This window comes from Phaethon aethereus (genome assembly GCF_964289735.1).
Source record: "Phaethon aethereus genome assembly, chromosome: 5".
NCBI lineage: Eukaryota > Metazoa > Chordata > Aves > Phaethontiformes > Phaethontidae > Phaethon > Phaethon aethereus.
The window spans coordinates 38680161-38699994 of record NC_138579.1 but is presented as its reverse complement, the minus strand read 5'-3'; the positions used below and the strand labels follow the sequence as shown (position 1 = coordinate 38699994).

General features: G+C 41.9%; 1 protein-coding gene across 1 annotated transcript in view; it reads right to left on the bottom strand.

Annotated features, from left to right (window-relative positions):
- The window catches only part of RAD51B (RAD51 paralog B), a gene marked incomplete at its 5' end in the record, with an annotated part of 429021 nt that overhangs the window by 183030 nt on the left and 226157 nt on the right, over positions 1 to 19834 (bottom strand). The window contains 1 exon segment of the mRNA XM_082000471.1: positions 3537 to 3655. Coding sequence (XP_081856597.1) covers positions 3537 to 3655 — 119 coding nt within the window.

Sequence of the window (19834 nt, the reverse complement as noted above, 5' to 3'; positions counted from 1 at the left end):
TAACTAATTACAAGGGTGCTTAGGTAGAACCAAGTATCAGTACCCAGAGAGGTAACAGCAAATTCCCCTCATGAACCCATTTGTGCAAAATAATTAACTTTTCCCATGTTCTCCCAAGCTCTTACGCCACCGTGCTGCTGTGGAAGTTGTGCAGCTCAGTCCCACCTCAGCAGTTAAAAGACTCCTACGCTGTAGTCCATGGTTGTGGGTTTTGGTGGCATAATGAATTTAAATGCAGACTGGAAACCTCCTTCTGCCCTCCCCCAGTGGCATTACTTCTGTCCTGGAGGAAACCAAAACCAGAACACTGGCTTCTAGTAGGGGGCAAAAGTGGCAAGTTCATCTTTTTGCGCAGAAACCTGTTCCTATCCAAGCAATAAAGCAAACCTAATTGATTTTAAGGCAGGCAGGATGTCCCAGAGATTTCATTACTTTGCTGAATTGGCTGCTGCCTTATTAACGTTCACCAGACATATGGAGGGTGGGGTGGAAAAGTTGGCTGAAAAAAGGTCTGCTGGACGAACAAAATGCAGGGATCTTTTACCTAATATATTAAAAAATTCCTGTATAGGAATTCTATGCTTAAATTCCTTCAGTTTGTTGCATACTCGTTCTGCCACCTGCTGCCCTGGCATTCCCCAAAGTTTCAGGAACCGGGACTACATCCCCAGGCTTTCCCAGAAACAAATACTGCATGACTAAGAACATGCATCTAGCAGCCCAGTGGCCTCTCCCGTCCAGGAGATAGTATGGTTCTGGAAAACTGCTTGCTTGAATCCTCCTTAACAATCACATTATCACTTCATGTTCTGAAAAATACTGGCCTTGGGCCTCATGGCCCAGTGCATCTCAAGAGATGCGTTCTCTCTTGGTGGGTAGGATTTCCCGGTGAGGATTATCACACTGGCTCGACTACCATGGAAGTCGGATATAAGGGAAGATCCCTCAGACTGTCACCGCTGCCCCAGCTCCTCGAGGTGAAGAAGGAGAGAAAGTAGAGCCAGGAAGAGCCTCTTCAGGAGGTCAAGTGACTGAAAAAAAGAATGAATTCTAGCTTTTGAAAGAAAAAATTGTATCTGCTGTGCAAGTCACAACAAAATATAGGTTATTTCTTGAACAGTATTGATTCTGCAGGGTTACAAATTGCAAAAAACAGGGAAAACTTGTTTTTGCACTGCTTTTCACCCAAATCTCTGGAACAACTGTGTGCTTTCAGTAATTTCCTGGGGCAGAATTTCACTTTAGAACTACACAGATAATCACAGGCTTTTTTTTTTTTTTTTTTTTTTAATACAGTAATATGAGAATTTGTAAAAGTGATTACTGACTTTGGAATTTTTGGACCTCCAAGTTAAGCTTCCTTAAAAAGTGCTGATTTTCAAAGCGCTGATATCCAATACCTCCTGGCAGAACAACCTTATGATGACTGAAATGGCATCTCAAGAACTGAGGCACCTTTATTCACAATTCGTTTCTGAAAGTGAGTGTAAAGCAATTATGAAAGAACATATGTGTGTAAAACCATAGTAATTTAATCAATACAGTGCTGCCACAGGTAAGGTAATTCTAGATGCCTTCCTCTAACTGGAAACTGCATGTCTAGCTGAAAGATCTCTACGATTTTAAGAAAAGAGAATTTATCTAAAAAAGGACACAGATATCAGCAACAGGAAAATATTTATAGGACATAATGAATATATTCCATTTCATTCATGGACTTCACAGCCCTATCACTTGATATCACACTTCTGTTTCAAATTACTTTCCTTTTAATAATGTATACTAATGTTTACTTTAAGGTTGTTTTTCCTCACTGTAGATTTAGCTCTTCTGCTTAACTAAAACAGAATGAGCCCATGGCTTCACATGCAAAGAAGGTGGTGCATCTGATAAACCCAGCTAGCAATAGAGTAAAATTCCACTTTTTTTAAAGTGGATCATAATACATTTTTTATAATGGAATTTTAAAGGCTTGAAAAGAACATTTCATACACTTGCAATCTATTACTTCTCAAACAAAATCAGGAAAAACTGCAATTAATATCTGAATGTTCTTTAGGAAAACTGTTCCCTCTTTCCACCACTAGAGGAATGTTTCTGGTCCTTTTTAGCCAACTTTGTGCATCATGAAGTAGCACAGAGCCCAGTTTCTGCCCTTTTCCCTTTGCCAACTCTACCTCTCATGTCTCTCCGGACATGATCCCGGAGTGATCCCGGAAATTTGTGAACAGCTTTGTATTTTGCACACACATGTAGAAAAGGAGAACTCATTACAGACCAGAATAAAAAGCAGAATACCGAGAACTTGTAAGAGCGGCAGTAGAAAAGAGTATATTTCTATACAGCTGTGCACAGTCTTTAAAAGCAAGTCCAGAAGATGCCTTTTCTATCTGCATTTGACACACTCAACCTGCTACCTGAGAGTCCAGAGGATCACCGCTGCTTCACAGTGCCCACTACTTTTGCAGGAACGGAAGTGCCATCATTATACTTTTACTTCTAATCAGCAGAACAAACCAGGATGGCTTCCTCTCCTCTGGCTCTAAAGACCGCGACCTCAAAGCAAGAAACCTTGTGTGGTGGCAGTAAAAGCCGGAGCACCAATTTGCACGCATGTGGGTAGTAATGGTATAGGAGTAAGATGGTACAAATTTCACATAGCAATTTTTCTGACAGCTCTCTACTTTAAAGGGCAGAAAATCAATAACATTAAGACTGAGGGTCACGGCCTTTGGAAAGAGTTACATCAATGCAAAAACAGAATAGACAAAGCCGAAAGAGATTATAACCGCAGATATCCCAAGGGACAGATGAAATAATGGGTTATGATGTTTTTAAAAACAAAAAAAAAAGTTATTCCCTCAGTCAAACCCCAAATGTCTTGCCTCCTAGTTTTTCACAAGTTTTTCACTCTTCGGTGAAGACTGCAGTCAAATACGCTACTATATTTCACTCAAAAGCATGAAGTCTCTTTGTGAAAGGGGTAAGCATTCTCCTTTTTGCAGGCATACTTTTGGAAAATTGGTACCATACTTAATGCTCAAAGTTAAGCTTGCTGGTGCAGGTAGCAAGCTTCCACTTGCAAACAGTAGCTGCAGAAGATAGAGTGCTCCCTGTCCTAGGTCACAGCCAAAATTTGGCACAAAGTGTGGAAAGGATGACAGCAAAACAATCATGGCAGTGAAAGGACTAGCCTCCTACTCCTGCCCCAAAACCCCTGCGCAGGAAAGCACTTTAAGGATTACCCTTCATCTCCACAACATGAAATGCACTAAAAGCTCGACGAACCTGTATGCCTGTGCCAACAGGCCAACCCTAGGTCCTGTGACTCAGGCAAGCTCATCCTAACCCAGGGAGGCACTGGAGTAATGGCCATCCCTGCAATGCAAAGGGCACTGACTGCCCCTCACCCCAAATAAGCAATTGGCTGTAGAGTGCCGGGTTCTCAACACACACTGCATAACCACAGTAAGCCCATCTGACCAAGCATGGCTGGTGTAGCTTTACCTAAATTCTCTTCTTTGTTATGTTCTCACCTGTCTTGTCGGAAAGTCATGATACTGTAGTATGAGCCTGGTGTTGACACTGTGACTCCATGTGTTGCCAAGGGCTGCTGTCACACAACCAGATTCCCTCTTCCCACTTCCAGAAGTTCCTGAAGACAAATATGAAAGAAACTGCATCAGGGCTGCGCCACAGAGAAGGGTTCAGCATGAAAACTCTCATCAGTCATCTCAGATCATTCCCTAAGCTAGGTAATCACAACTGGTACTTAACAGATGGCACTACTGCAGGAATTTCCCACCTTTCTGATTTATTTATATAACTGCAGTGTGAGTTCTCCATCTCACCCTCTGATACTTAGACAAAGTGCTAAGAATTAAGGATATGTTGCAAAGTAGTACCAACCTTCTTGGAGAGACTGGTACCTTTTCTAAATATCTGGAGGTGCATCATGCATGCATCTTAACCCCAAGAAAACTGGCCTTCTATGGGCACAGAGGAGAGGAAAGCAGGCCAGCAGAGTGACAGGGTATAATGACATAACAAAAAGGGAAGTTAAAGGACCAGAATGTTGTGCCACAATACTCCGATCTAAAAATCAGAATGCTGCTTCATGCCATCAGGCATCCCACACATTTTCTAAGACTTGAAAAGATGGGAGCCCCTTAGCTGTAAACACCATTCTGGTGTCTCTGAAATCATATGAACTTCATATAACCCTGAAGGAAAATGCACTTTGCTGCAATCAGAAATGACAACATAAAGAAGTGTTTCAAGTAATGCCACATGATCCAGCTTGCTGAACTGCCATTGCATCTGAGCTTTCTCGCCTGAAACCAGAGACCCCTACATACACACATACACATATACAGGCAGGTAAGTGCCCAAGACCTTCATCTTTGCTTACCACAAGTTTTGTGTAAGATGAACAGATAGATGGGTGACTTGTTTGTACTTCAAATGACACTTCCAAGAACAGAGCAAGCCAGACAAACCAAAGAAATTCAGAAACAAAATCCCAGCTGCTCTGTGGGTATAAATGATCATGTGCAAGTTGAAAATTGAACTGAGACAGACAGTCCATACTGTTAAAAAGCTATGAGTGTTGTCCTGAAGTTGAGTGAGAGAAAGTTAGATTTAAAGTCAGGGAACTTCCTGTCATCTATCAGGCAACAAACTAAATTGCCTCCCCAGGACAGTCATGAAATCCTTGCAAACTAAGTCAATTAAAGTTAGACCAGACACTTACTCTGCAATACAAACTTCAGAGCAGTCTTATGTTTCTGTCAAAATGATCAATAATGGAACAGTTAATGTTGAAACTTAAATTATAAGTCCTAGGTTTTGGAAGCAATACTGTGCTGAGATGACAAAGTCATCTCATGGCCCCAAGGAACTTCTGGAAGATTCAGGTTTAAAACTCTTCACTGCTTTTACATTTACAAGATTGTGGGTTTTGTTACTCCCCAACCCCCCACCCCCCCCCAGCTATTCAGAGCAGAAACATAATTTCTTCATTCACTAAAGCTTTTATTTTGGAAAAATATCCAGTAAAGGGTAAGACCAAAAGTGTTGGCATGCAGTAATAATCATTATTTGTATCACTGCCAGTAGCTTGCAAGCAATGAGAAGGGACACTGTTTTAGACTGCATTAGGCAGAGGAGAGCACCAGGCTGGAGAGAAAGGCCTGGAATGATTGCAGTGCACTACAGGACTCAGCTGAAGACCTCAAACCGCCCCCCCCGCCCAAGTAATACAAAGTTCAATTAACATCCACTGGATTTGGATTAGGTCTTTAAATATTTAAGGTCTACAAAAGAAATGAGCAAAGCACCTGGTTCAAGCCAACAGTTTGGCAAGAATCTGGACTCTGTACTTGTCTGAATTACTTCCCACGTCACGGGAACTCACTGCAACATGCACAATAGTCACTTCTCCAGGACAACACCTGTTCTAGCCTGAAAACAGGCTACAGTTGTGCCATCCAGCAAGAATGACTGCTTTTCTTTCCTCAAAACAAAGGTATTAATATCTTGATAAGTATCAAACTTCCACCTGAATAACTCACTGCAGGAGCACCTAACTGGAAGTTACAGAATTAGGAATGTTATTCTGTTAATTAGTCTAACCCATCTCTATTGGGATGGTGGATGTGCTGACAATAATAATTTTTCTTCATCTGTGTTTTGGATTTAATTTTCCAGCTGGAGGAAAGAACAGGTTCAAGTGTTAAAGCAGGATGCTGAGAGGTCTGTATTCCATTCCCTTAAAGTGACTTAAACCAAGCTACTTAATTAAGTTCAGTAAGTTCTACAAACTTTTGTTTTTGTGCTAACACCACAAAAATAAAATGCCATTATTGTACAAAGAGGCTGAGGGAGAATAAAAGTGAAGCAGTTTTAAAGTTTTGCAATCCTCTCTTTGTCATGTGGAATGCCCTGCAAATTCCTCCTGTAGTCAATACTGTCCTTCTTTCAAACCTGCTAGAAATGGGTAGGAATCACAAAATTCAAGTAAGGCAGCTAAGTGTGAATTCTGGTGGGCATGGAGGTGTTCCCCTCAAGCTGGTGTAACTGCACCCCTGTATGTAGCTGGAAGCCACCGCTCCACACCAGCAAGAAGCAGTTCACCCACCGCTGTTTGGGGACCTCTAACTACAGACAAAAAGCCCAGGTGTTCCAGAAGTAGCTACTGTTGGCATAAAATAGCTGCAAAATTCACATCCAAATTTCTCTCAAATTATGTGTCTCTGCTAACAGAAGAACTAACATCTTGCTGTTACAACCCTGAGCTGGGCATTTAAGCAGTTAAACGTCTGGAGTCTGTTGATATTATGGAGATATCACTCCATAGCAACTCCTAATTCTGCATTCCTTCTAGGCCTAAAACCTGTCCCGAAGTGAAGTGCTAGAAGTCTAAGGCTTGTGGCAGAACAAGCAAGCTAATTGCTGCCATTTATTTTATTTTATTATACAGGAGAAAGCCTACTGTACCATACTGTGTCAGCCCCCGTCTGAAGAGGGCTGTTTGTGTGACCCACTTTCAGGCAAATCCTCTCCTGTGAAGTTATTCAAATTTATGACTATGGTGCAAGGAGTAAGCCTGGAGCAAATTTACAGCGAAGACTTTTTACAGGGTGGAAAGGAATGCCTCACAGGAAAGGTTTCCATTTTATAAGCAATCCTCCTGCAAGCTGATGCATTAGGTAGACAGAGAGGCAAACCAACAAGAACTGAAGTAAACCGAGGAGGAAGCAGCGCCAGCTTTGCAAAGAAGTTCAAGGGCAGTGACAGCAAATGCTTCATTCCTCCTCCTTGCTCTAAACACAAAAAGATAGTAAATGTCTCAGAGGAAGGAAAGAGGATATGTTAAGAAAACAGAGTTATATTCAAACATGGCCTTAAAAAAACCTTGGATTTATCTTTTCTGTTATTTCAACCACTACTTAGTCATTAATGAACTGGGCAGAGGAAGCGGATAAATAATACTGTACAAAGAGAGAACGGTATTTTTCAGCACACATTGCCTTGTCCTTCCAAACCCTGATATTTTCATTCTTACAGATGGAAGTATCAGACCAACCTTGGCCCAAGACGAAAGGAGACTCTTAAGGGACCTTGGTGTCTGCTCGGAGGTCCCCAAACTCCCCAACCTGAACCACTTCAGAGTGGCATGGAGCAACGGCTCCCAGCTGTGACATGAAGGCCCTTACCCATGCTGCGGGGTGGATGCTTCACAGGGCCAGCAATGTGCGATCCGCTGACAGGCGGCAGTTCCCGTCTCTCCGGCCTGCTTAGAGCACAGCTCTCGCTCCCGTCACTGCTGGCGTGAGACATGCTACTCAGGACACGGGTGATACAGGGAACACGGGGACGAGGAGAGGAAGAAAACAGGGCTGACCGAGAGATGAGAGAAAGGTGGCAGATCTCAGTTTATGGATGCAGTTTGTGGAAAAAGGGAGTGGGTGTCCAGAAGCACAGAGATGGGATCCTAGCATGGGGAGGTGAAGGTGCACACCAGAAGGGTGGGAGAAGACCCCTGAACAACCCCCTGCTTCATATATTCAGATCCAGCTCAAGTAAAATGGTGATTTCAATTCCTGTAAAACACTCTTCCTTTCCTCACACAAAAAGAACTAGCATTAAACCAATCTTCAAAGGGCGTATCAGCAGATAGGCCAAGGACTGCATGAGGTACCTGTTCTACCGTCTCCTGTGAAATTTTGCTCGTTAGGGCACCGGCAGAGGCCCCGGCAGAGACTGTATCTGTTCTGGATCGCAAGCATAAAGGACGAACTGGCTGCTTCACTCTCGCTGAACAGCTGCCACGAGTGAAAATAAAGCTTCTTGCGGTCTGAGTCAGATGCAAAGTAATTGCCTCTCCACAACCAGGGGAAAAACAAACCAAAGAAGAAAGGGCGATTCTTCAACTGAGGCCTGCAGTGCTGCTTCCAAGCAGAAGACGAGGCTCGCACTGGGCTCCTCTGCCCTGGAAGGAGCTGTTGGTGGAATTGGGCAACAACACTTGGCCCTACTTACACACAAGGGCTCGATTAATTTTGTTTGTTTCCCCTCATCAATACAATTAAAACCAACCTTCCATAAGTACCTTCCTTATCACTGAGATGAATGCCACACATAGGCAGGACAGGGAAAGTGGGTTTATTCCACCTTCCATTTTTCACTGGAGGAAACAGTAGGATTAAAGCTATTCAGCTCAATACTGATTCTGAGATTATTCTGTTATGTCCAACCAGAAAATTGCAAGTACAGACATGGTCTGAAAGACCTTCTCATCCTCTCCGTGTAAGGACGTACCATTTTAAAGACTAAATCCTCATGTAACCGAGTCCCAATTGTTGCAAACATGGTTGAAGGGGATTTAATCATAAAGGAATTTCAGTTTCATTAGTGTCTCATCCTATGAAAATCAGGATAACTAGACAAGTGTCTTGAATCAAATAAAACAGACTTCTTAAAACAGTATTTCTAAATGCAAGGAGTCCTTGCAGGCAGAATGTGATTATACTCTTGATTAAAAAAAATAACGTGTTCCTTGTTGGTATAACTGCACAGAGCAATGAATTACACCCTTTCCACATTCTCATATAGATTTTTTGTCTTTCCAGATCAAAGAGTCATTGCCTGGCAGGTTCATCCCCACCACTGGGCCCTTTGCAATCTCTATCAATTTGATAATTCAAAAATCTTTTCTCATCAACTGCAAAAAAGGGATCTATGCACAAGATGACAGTGAAAAAAACAAAATAGAGACAGCGAAATAACAAAATAGAGAAGCAACCAGTCCCTCAAATCATCTTGATAAAAGCCTGATTTGTCAAAAAGGAGAAAAAACTCTCCAAAAGTACAGAGAAAATATTTATAAAGAATTAAACTACGAGCTCAACAAAAACAGCACAACATGCAATAAGAATGAAAGTACTTTCCCTCTTGCTCAGGCTGTGCAGCTTTCCAGTTCACTGGCAGGGGTCATAAAGATCAGTGCTCTTCACCTGCATTACATTTAGTCTATATTTTTGGTGCAGATCTCTAACAGTGACACCATTGGCGGGGGGCGGGGGGGGGGGGAAGAGAAAAGAAAAAAACCCAAAAACCCTCAACCCCCAATCTATTTTTCTATCTTCACCTACTCAGAAAGTACAAGTATAAAAATATCCAGTGGTGGAAAAACCCATAACACAGTAAAAAACAACCCACAGGACAAACTCATCTGTGAAGTAACTAACCACAGCGTCCTTCAGACTCCCACGTGCTGACTTCTGCCGTTTTCAGCCCTTCACAGCGTTTTCTTTAGGCAAAAGGTGACTCTGATTCTCTTACCCTACAGTGGTGACCGTCTCACTCTCTGCACTGGTCAGCCAAGGTATGTCCCAAACTCTTCTTGTCATGTATTCTACCTTCACAAAACTAACAGAAAATGAGTGAGGATGTAAAAATCGGGTCCTTTACATTAAAGTCATGGCCCTAGCAGTAGACAGCTAGTTAGACTACCATTTGATATCATCCACTGGAGACAAGGCACAGACCAAAACACATATATACACACCCCTAAGTAATTACCAAACTCATTTGGTAATTAAAATAATTTTTAAACTTTTAATCATTAAAATGGTTTTTACCAAAATCATTTGGTAAATTAAAAATTGCCAATTATTCATTTGTACCAACAGACACCAAAGCAAATGTTGCTCTCAGTTCCCACTGTACAGATCTGTTTCAGCTAATGTGTTATGCAGGCATATCCACAGCAGAGGCTGGTTCATCTTAGGAGAAAAATCAAAACTCACTTCCTAGAGCACAGTATTGCCTTCATACAGTCTTTTATTATTTAGGACGTATGGCAGGAAAACCAGTTGCTGCTGTGAGAAATGAAGCTTGGCCACAAAATCAGCCATGTAAAAATTCTAACTTTTAAGATGCTTATTCATCTCTTTTTATTAAGGGAGGGAATCTGGCAATTTTACTCCCCAAAAACACCTAGTTCTAAATCCGTACAACACCCTCCCCCCCAATTACTCCAGTTTACTTCAAATTATAATTAAAAATAAGTAAAAACATTTTAACTGGAAGCTGGAATTGTTTAGTAATCAATGATGTGTAATTTAGTTTTCCTTTTTTTTTAAATAGCATAGTCATCAAAATATACTTAGCAAATGAAGCAATTAAGTGCAAAACCCTACTAATCCTCAGTTAAAAAACAGTTTCAATGGAAATGTTTTTGACCACCCCTAGTTTGTAGCTATGCTACTGCTGCAGCACTGAAGTGCCTACTAGAGATTACACTGAAAAGACCGTTCCAATTCAGTCATCATTATCAAGAGACCGAAAATTGCCACTTACAGACTCCAGCTGCAAAGTTCTGATGAAGACAGCAGTGAATGTGACAGAAAGGGAATGAGCTCATTTTGGACAACACAGTTTATCTACCTCCTATGCCCCAAAGAGGTGAGTTTTCACACTTTTTTGTTTATCATTATATTTATGTGTATCCGTGTACACATTCTGGGCGATTTTTACAGCATTAATCTGATATTAGATCAAGAATAAGGTCCTTTCTGCTGTCTTTTTTCCAGCCATTCATTATTTCTATTGTCACAACTCCTAGAGCTCTCATCTGCAGTATGCAAACCACTATACAAACAGAGAACAAAAAAGATAGCTCCTGACCTAAAGACCTTCTTTTCATGAGAACTGCAGTTTAAGAGTCTTGTTGCTGATGATGATTATTCCCTACTTACAAGGAATCTTCCCTAAGGGATGAGGGAAAATAAACCAAAATATGTGACAGGCCAGCAAAACTGTATGTAAATAAGGACTTTCAGTATTCTCCATGAAACATTAGAAGCTTTTCCAAATAGGCAATATTCTACCCTGAAAAATCAGCTAGGACCTCTGTGCAGGTCAAGACATAGGAAGGGTCCCCCAGAGAATTGGACAGATGCTGGTTTGTTTTTAAACCCACACCAGCATGCCCACTGTTACCAGTGTGTTTTGCACCAGAGGATCTCATTCCCTGACATCGGTGAGCTCACCTTGATTCTGTTCTGAGTTGAGAGAGACAGACAGAGAGAGAAGCACACACATGCTCATACTGAGACTCCTGTCTGCTGACCTAAAAAAGGAATTGACATAAGAAATGAGAAAATCCAGCTGGTCTGATTTCTTGCCAGACAATCTACCAGCCATGACCAAAATGGTCAGGTCTCAGGAGATCTGTGGAGGTGGGAAGACAGCTGGTGGTTTACAGCACCTGAAACAGGGCCCAAATCAGGGAATCGGGGAGTTAAAATCCTTGGGAACAGACACTTTCTTTTTACCAGTGTAAACCTTCTGCCTCTGTGGCCTGACAATGTACCACAAAGTGATGAGCTTCTGGCACTCTGTTGTTGCTGCATTGCTAGTGCGATTGATCAAATGAGTAGTGCTTTGGTGGGAGGAATGGCGAAGACCAAGTAGAAGACAGTGGTTAATTCCTTTCTGTAACCAAGATTAAATTCTTTACCCCTCAGCTTACCCTCCTTCCCCGTCTAATGATGTTCTCTGAGAAATTACATCTTTTTCTAAAATCTAGAATTGTACTAATTTATACCACTCTCTTAGTATCCAGAGTTCTTTCCTACGCTGCTCACCACTAAAGCGGCTTCTTCCATCTAACCTCTCCTATGCAGTCACTTCTTCCTGTCTCTCCAAGACTAGAAAATAAAATCCCAAACCATTGACCTAAGAGGAGGGGAAAAAACCCCAAACAACCCAGATCTGGAATTTTGCCTGCCAGCACATATAAAGGATGCATAGGTTAAAAAACAAAGCTAGCCCAATCATGGCATCTGGCAATGCTAGGGCCCTCTGAACCAGAAAATGCTTTTAATTATCACCTCACCAATCATGCTACAAGTTATTGCTGTATTTTTTTGGTTAAGTTCCCTCAGGGAATTAAACAGATCATGATATTAATCAGAAGGCATGTAGGAGGCAGGGGGCAGAATGCTAGAATTACACGTGTGTAGGTCCCTTAAGGCTTGAATAAAGAACTGAGATTTAGAATCCCGCTGTCAGAGCAACTGAAGCCTTGCATGCTGCAAGCCTCGGCCCTCTGACCTACACAGCCATGGCATTATCGTATCTGATTTTCCCAGGATGGTTAATCTCAGCTGCTAAACTTCATCAGTCTCTGCTAGTGTTTACCATCATCTGGATTTGCCACTTCCGAACTTTCCAGGCTAGAACCAAATGAGCCAGCTGTCACACTCCTCCCTGACAGGGACAGCTCTCCCCCCCCACCCCCCCCACCATAACAGTCTGAAGTCTGGAAGCCTAAATGGCTAAATCCCAGAAAGGCAGAACAAAAACTAATACAGCTGGGGGGAGGAGAGGGAGGTGTAGCTCTGAAGCTGCAGTTGAGGTTCAGAATGCAGCTCACAGCAGTGTGGTCACGTTAGGATGCTGCGGTCCGAGACACAGACTGTATTCCCATAGTCTACGTTTTTTGCCATAAAATATGTTCCGGTAAAGAAAGAGTGTTTTGGCAGCTTAGCTCTGGTACTCACAACACTGACATAGTGCAGGCAAATGCAGCAGTAGTCCAGGCAAGGTAGGAGCCAGCCTGCAAACGAACCTTAAATTACATTTGAGAGTCAGGGTGCGGAAGGGTGAAGGGGGTAGGAGGGAGAGAGTTGAGTTTCTGTCCCATGTTGAGTTCTCCATCGAAGTGGCCAATAAAAGCTGCAATTAGTGCTAACACACCGAGGGTGTTTCTGACACGGCTGTCCATTTCCCAGGCTGATGGTATGCCTGTGTGGCAGACAGAAAAGGAATGGAGGTGCGTGCAAGCTAGTTTTAAACGACCGCTAAGGTCTGCCTTGGTAAACACATTCTGCTAAGAAGCCACAGAGAGCTTTGTGCTGCTACAGCCAGATCGCTGCCAGCACCTGAGTTTGCTCAATTAACACTAGCACTGACATTCAGCCTACACCACAGTGGACCCTTCTCAATATATTCAGCATAAAAAACTTTAGCAAATAACAATTTCTGGTCACAGCCTAGTTCCAGGGATTTCAATTACCGAATTAAGTTACCTGTCCTCTTCACTCCCGAGCACAGGAGTATTTCAGTAGTGGCCCTCTTTCGGGATTGTTTTCAAATTTATTGAGTGACAATTTCTTGACACAGAGGGTTGAAACATGCAATAACTAAGAGTCCAGGGTGGGGCTGTTAACCACAAGGACTATGTTTAATAATCAATGTTAAATTGTACTTCAAGTTGAGATTTTTTTTTTTTTAATGCAAACTGAGCCAACTGCTTTATTTTGCATGATGACCACTGTAATTTCTTTGAAAATTTAGCCTTCAGTGTTCTTAACACTGGTCCCACAGGTTACAGTTATAACAATCCCTATAGGTGTAAATAAAAACAACAGTCTTATAGCTGTAAAGCTTGAATCATGAACCAGAGTTATCAAAACTGAAATTCCAGGATGAAATAATTCTCTTTCAGCCTGCAACAAGGAAACAGAGGTCAGCCAAACATTTGGGGGCTAGAGATGATTGTGTGCAGATTACAGCTGTTCACATCTGGAGTTCGGATTTGGCCAAACTCTTAGTACTATCCATCACAAAAACTAAACTGAAAGAATGTTTTGGTTGTATGATTAGGAACCTAAAAGTTAGGAAACATTAAATGTAAAAAATGCTGTGTGCGACTTCTACTCTGCCTATCAAATGCAGAATCAGGGACTCGGTTATTTCTCACAATGGAGTATCATCAGGCTTGACTGTGGCACTTCTTAACTGGTGAGTATTTAACCACAAGTCTGCATTTGCCAGTACAGGTCTCACTGGTGCATCTATTTCTCAGCACAGAGGGGCCGGTGACACAAGCTGAAGGCTGTGACAGTGGCCCACCCACCTCTCTTTTCTGAAGAAGTGCCTTTTGGGCTGGCCTGGCTAACCCTGCACACACACCTAGCAGATGCATCTGAGTGCTTGGAGTGCCTTCACGACGTATGCTAATTGGCACTTTCACTTTTTTAATTGCACAGCCAATATACCCACGTATATAAGATGTTTTCCCTCTCATATTGTAAGATGAACGACAAAAAATTTTAGTACATGCAGAGACCACAGTACTCACTGTTCTGAACATACATGTTTATGTACTTAGACACACACAGGCAGTATATAACACTGAGGATATTAAAATGACTGGGATTACAGGGCTCTGGCTTCAGTCCCTGACTGACACAGACCGTCCAGGAGGTTCTCGGCAAGTCGGCCCCCTTCTTCATGGCGCAGTCTCTCATCCTGGAGCGGAGGAGATATATACTTTTTAATTCATCTCCTTCTCAAAAAGGAATGACTCACTTTATCTCAAACTAAGCAAATAAATTCAATTTTGGACAACAACCAAGATGGGAAAATTTCATCCCGATAAGCTTTCCTGACTGAAGACAGAGGTTTAGAAGGGAAACAGTTATACAGCCTTAACTATAGGAGGTTCCTTCCGTTCCTGCTATAATGCAAAATCTTCCAAGATGTGCCAAGTTTTCACTATAGTCTGCATCAGGCAGCGACAGGACACCAAAGTGCTCTGTGGAGAGTAATGCATAAATCCAAAATGATCTTTTGACTGCATTGACTCTTCTCTCCTGAGATGTATTACATTTTTTCAAGTCAGTGAAAAATAAAAAATTGCAAAATATCACTTTTAATCCTTGGACTACAAAATGGTTGAATCCTCTAGAGGCCAGCCGGGGCCAGAAACAATTTTTTTTCCCTTTTTCCCAGATTTGGGGGGGCAGAGGGGAGGGCAAGGGGAAAGGGAGAGAGCAAAGAGTGGTTGGTTTCAAATAGCAACATTGTCCAAAAGGGTGAAAGGGAACAGATGGCCGTGGAGAATGCAGCCTCAAAGCCCTAAAGAAAAGGGCTATTTTGACAGATCTTGCTGTTTCCTATTCAAGCATGAACACTCTGGCATGGAGAGTTAAGACGATACAAGGAACAACCTCTGTTCCCAGCAACTGACTATGGGCAACTGGCCTCTGAAGCTCTCTGAGAAAAACAACATGAGACAGACAGACAAACAGATATGGCAGCAAGCCCAGACCTCAGCCACCAGGAAAGCGGAAAAAAACCACCCCAACAACAACAAAAAACCCAGAAAGGCTCGAAACAGCTGCCTTTTCCTGGCTCCAGCGCAGAGCATTAGAAAGAGCCTGTCCAGCCTTTCTCATCTTCCTTTTCAGTGAAACTCCTTGAAGGGGTCACCCTCAAGCTGTTGGTCTTTGCCCTGAGGGGAGGTGAAAAAGAGGACAGAGCAGAGCTCGTCTGGCTCAGTGAAACCTGCTTCCTTTAATCACAAAGACCTCCCTCCAGCTAACGAAGAGGAATTCTAAATGTAAAAAAAGCATAATTAATGCTAGATTTTTGCATGCAAAAAGGTTGAGAAATTTAACGTTGTGGCTCCCACAGTACATGTAATTTGTTTGCATAGTATACAGCAGCGAGCCATTATATCCAGGGGCAGGGAGAATTGGGCTCGCTGTGGGAAACACCGCTAATGTGTGTCCTGACTTTTTCTATCACTCCTAATGAAGAGGGTTGATCTATCACGCCTAATCAACACCAACAGCTGTTTCAGTCACCGTCTCTGGGCATGTACTATCAGATGGAGATTTCAGTTTTGAAGGACAGCTCCACATCCAGACCCAACATTTAGAGAGACCAAAGCCGTTAAGTGGAACCAGGTTGTTACCAAAGTCCGTACACTTGGGAAAGTCTTTCCAAGTCTTTCCAAAGAGCGAGGGATGAATCTGAGTTTTTGAGTTTCTTTCCGATTTATGCACCATTTTCATTTTTTAGGGCAGAGCCTGATGTACTGTTTCCCAGCCAGTGCTTGCCTATGGGCAGAAGCACTGAGCCATACCTTCCCTTTGCACTGTAACCTGGACCAGGGCAATGGTAGTTTCACGCAACAGTTGGAGGGAGAAAAGAGGGGGCAACTGGTATAAACATTAACTATCTTCAGAATTCTTCCCCAAGGCGGGGAAGTAGCTATCATCCCAATTTTAATATCCTCCTTTTTAAAAATCGTTGAAGGAAAAAGATAATAAAGGATTGTGGGTGTTCACATGCCAGAACTCCGAATGAAGAAATGCAAATGCGAAATACTGATCCTATCTGTGCCTTTGTTCCCTCATCTGTGAAACTGCATTTGTTAACTTTAGTCAATAAATAGTAAATGTGTAGAAAAAACAGACAACAGCAACAAATCACCTTGAAATCCTCAGGCTCTACAGGAATCCAAATTATTATCAAAACCTTTGTTTTCCACAATAGGTAAATGGTTTGGGTTTTGTTTGTTTGTTTTCATGAAGGACAGCAAATGTAGTCATTACTAGCTTTAATTATTAATTTGTAACTAAATAGATAGGATCTGACTAGTAGAAGTAGTCAAACAATAAATAAAATACCTTATTTAGGCTAAATCAGATAAAATCCATTTCTTTTCTTCCTAACCATGAGCTTCCTGAGACCAAGTAACTGTTCCAGGCTATACTTATTAAGGGAATCTCAAATATTGATTATTGGCTAAACATTAATGAGCATTGAACTTGTTGATTCATCCTTCTTCCCTACATTTCCTTGAGTAAAGTCAACCTGGTGTAGTCGACCTGTAGTTTTCATTCTGCTTTACTTATAGTGCCCATCTCTTCCCATTCTGTCACTGCCAGCGTAACGAACCGCGCTCACAAACCAGTTCTGTCTTTCATGTTGCAGGACAGGTGGTCCGTCAGCATATTCCCACACATTCCAAATATTTTAAGTGTTCCACATCTGTTGTCTAAAACATTTTTAGTTCCCTGCAAGAACAGTAGGAGATGAAAACAAAAAGTTATATATAACGTAGTAACTGACCTTTTATGCCACATGAGCTCTCTGTCATTTCAACAAGATGATAAATCACAAAAAAGAGCTCAACCTTCATTCGTTATATTATTCAGCTATTAAAAATTCTTGCAGAGAAGATAACTTGAGAACTAGCTTATGACATCTGTAATAGCCCTGATGATACACCTGAGTATGGATGCGCTTTTTTTTTTTTTACAGTGTCTGCTGATCTATGGGAAATTTTAAAAATGAAAGAATGAAGGTGATTTACACATTTACTAACCATACAAGCCACTCTATCTCCTTAAAAAAAAAAATCAAAACATCTCCCATGTACTTAAAAACAATCTGTGTAGGATTTTTAGAAGTGCTCAGTATTGGCCTATATTGTTAAGGATTGGTAAGGAAACACCCAAGGCTTTTAATTTTTTTTTTTTTTTTAATACTACAAGAATGAACTTGATCAGATGTACTTTAAAAACATATGACTGCAAGTAATTCTCAGTGATGAAACAGAGCCACTGGTCAAGATCTGAGACCAGGGAATTAAAAGCACTAATTGCATCTCAACTACTAATCAACTACTAAGCTACTATTAGGAGGCAGAAAATGACTGCCTGGCCTGTAAATGGGATGGGTGGTGGGGGTTAGTATTTCTGCTCTTGCTGAAAGTGTTGAGAGATGGCAGCAACTCCAAGCAGTTGGGAATCTGGTTTGCATCTCAGTGCAGAAGCTGGCATGTCTCTCTTTACCAGCACTGCAGCTCCACTGGGTACTGGCTTATTACAGACTGTGACAGGAGACTGTCCCCTGCTGCATGACAGATGTCATTTCCAACAACATAATGGCATTCCTTCAAGTACTTTGCCAGCGTGACAACACACTTCAGCTAGGAGAGCTGATGCCTCATCATATGAGATATGAGGAGTACAAACGTGATCTTCATAGCTGTGCAATATAAATAAATGCACTCCGGGTTATTTTGTTGGTTGGTTTGTTTTTTAAGTGAAAAAGAAACCTTCTATTCTCAGCTACAGAGAAATGCTAAAGGGGAGCTTTATGTGGCAGACCCAAGACTATGCCTCAGGGAAAACGATGCCACTGTGTGACCGTGTTCAAACAAAGCACTGCTAGAACACACAGCGAATGCCTTGGTACTTCCCATGGGGCCAGGACTGAAACTTAAGCATTTTAAGCAAACTTGCCTCAGTTAATTTTGAAAGACAACTACCTTTCTCCAGCCCTAAACCAACAATGACTGCAAGGCACAGTATCTCATCAGTGCATAATGGCAACATGATGCTGGATATCAATGAGGATGTAGACATCTTCACCGAAAACACAACTGGATATATAGTAAGTAGAACTGTCCCATGGAAGAGGAGGATTTTAGCTTTCCTTTTAATAGCACAAAACTCGGTCCCTCTCACCATAAACTCCAAGAGGCCTCTGACATCCTGGTACCACAACGAGAAGTGGAAAGTCAAGAGAGAGGGAAGAGGGCCAGACACGCTGAGGTGCGTCAGCAGGCACCGTGGTGGGAGCCTGAGCGATGACAATTGTGGCAGTTTCTCTTGACCTGCAAAGCCTACCTTTCTAAAAACAGTTTGAAGCACAGCTGTTAGCATGCTTAACTCTGCAAAACAAAAGGCTGCCAAAGGCTGAAAGATCACCGAGAAGTTAGAATAAAAACTACTTGCGATTATGTACAAAAACTTATTTTTCATTTTTATTGTGGAAAGAATTTCACCAGCCAAGAGTATAATTTCAGAAGAAAATTCAGCATGTCCAAAGGAAGTCATACAGTGGATTTCAGTGAAAATGCCTGCTAACAAGACCTTGTACTTGTGAATACACTTTCTAAACTTTTAAACTATACTGAATTCTTCTAAAGAAAAAAAAAATCAAGTACAAGTTAATGTATCTTCACTAGTATTACAGGAGAGAAAATACCCTCCTGGACCTTGTTCTCTCTGGAATCTGAAAAGGCCTGGACTGTATTCCAGTATGCACGAAAAGCATTAATGTGTCAGCAGATGACTTTACACAAACAGAAAAGCTTCAGAGGCATACACTAGCCCCTCAAAGTGCCCTATTGTCTCTGCAGTCCATACAGAAACTTAATTTTGGGGATCTCTTTAGACTGTCTGTGCTTTGGGCAGTCTAAAAAACACTTGAGCAGAAAGCACTTGTATGCAATTACATGATTATTGTAAACCCAGGATATTCTCTAATGAATAGGCAATGCTTCACAGGTAGCTCAAGCTGGCTTCAAAGCATAGGGAATTTGCCTGGCACCAATAAATCATTTCTGATATCTGAGAGATCAGCTGGGTTCCCTCACAAAGTTTTGGATGGTAACAACATCTGGCTAGGGCTTCATTAGCTCTTCTAAAACCAGTTATATTTTTCACTTCCACGGCAAACTCTGATGAAAAGCCCAGTGGTGCAGAGAGCAGCAGTGGTTACTAAGCAAGGGACAGTCTTTCCTCAGAAAACTAGGTTTGATCTGCTTTCTTTGCATGATGCTGCCACGATGATGATATTTCACAGAGATAAAAGAAAATATTTTTAAGTCATTGATGATCCCATAGCAACATCAAGAGTGTTAAACTGGAATTTGAACAGCGAGGGGAGATGGAAAAGGAATCGGGCAGGGTCTGTCTCTCAGATTTACTCTGCAGTCCTGGCAATCTCCAGAACTTGCCAAAGAAACTATATGAGAAAATATCCAAGCTCTACAAATATAGTTCAAAACATCACACGCTCTCATTACTCAGCCACACCTTGTAGTATTTGGTGTTTCTAAAACTTCAGTTTCTGGAGTCAAGTAATTATGGAAAAACCCCATGGTTTCCTATTCAGCCTTCTCCCCTCTCCTGCACCCCACATATATCCATTTCTCTGTCATGACAAGTGTGAG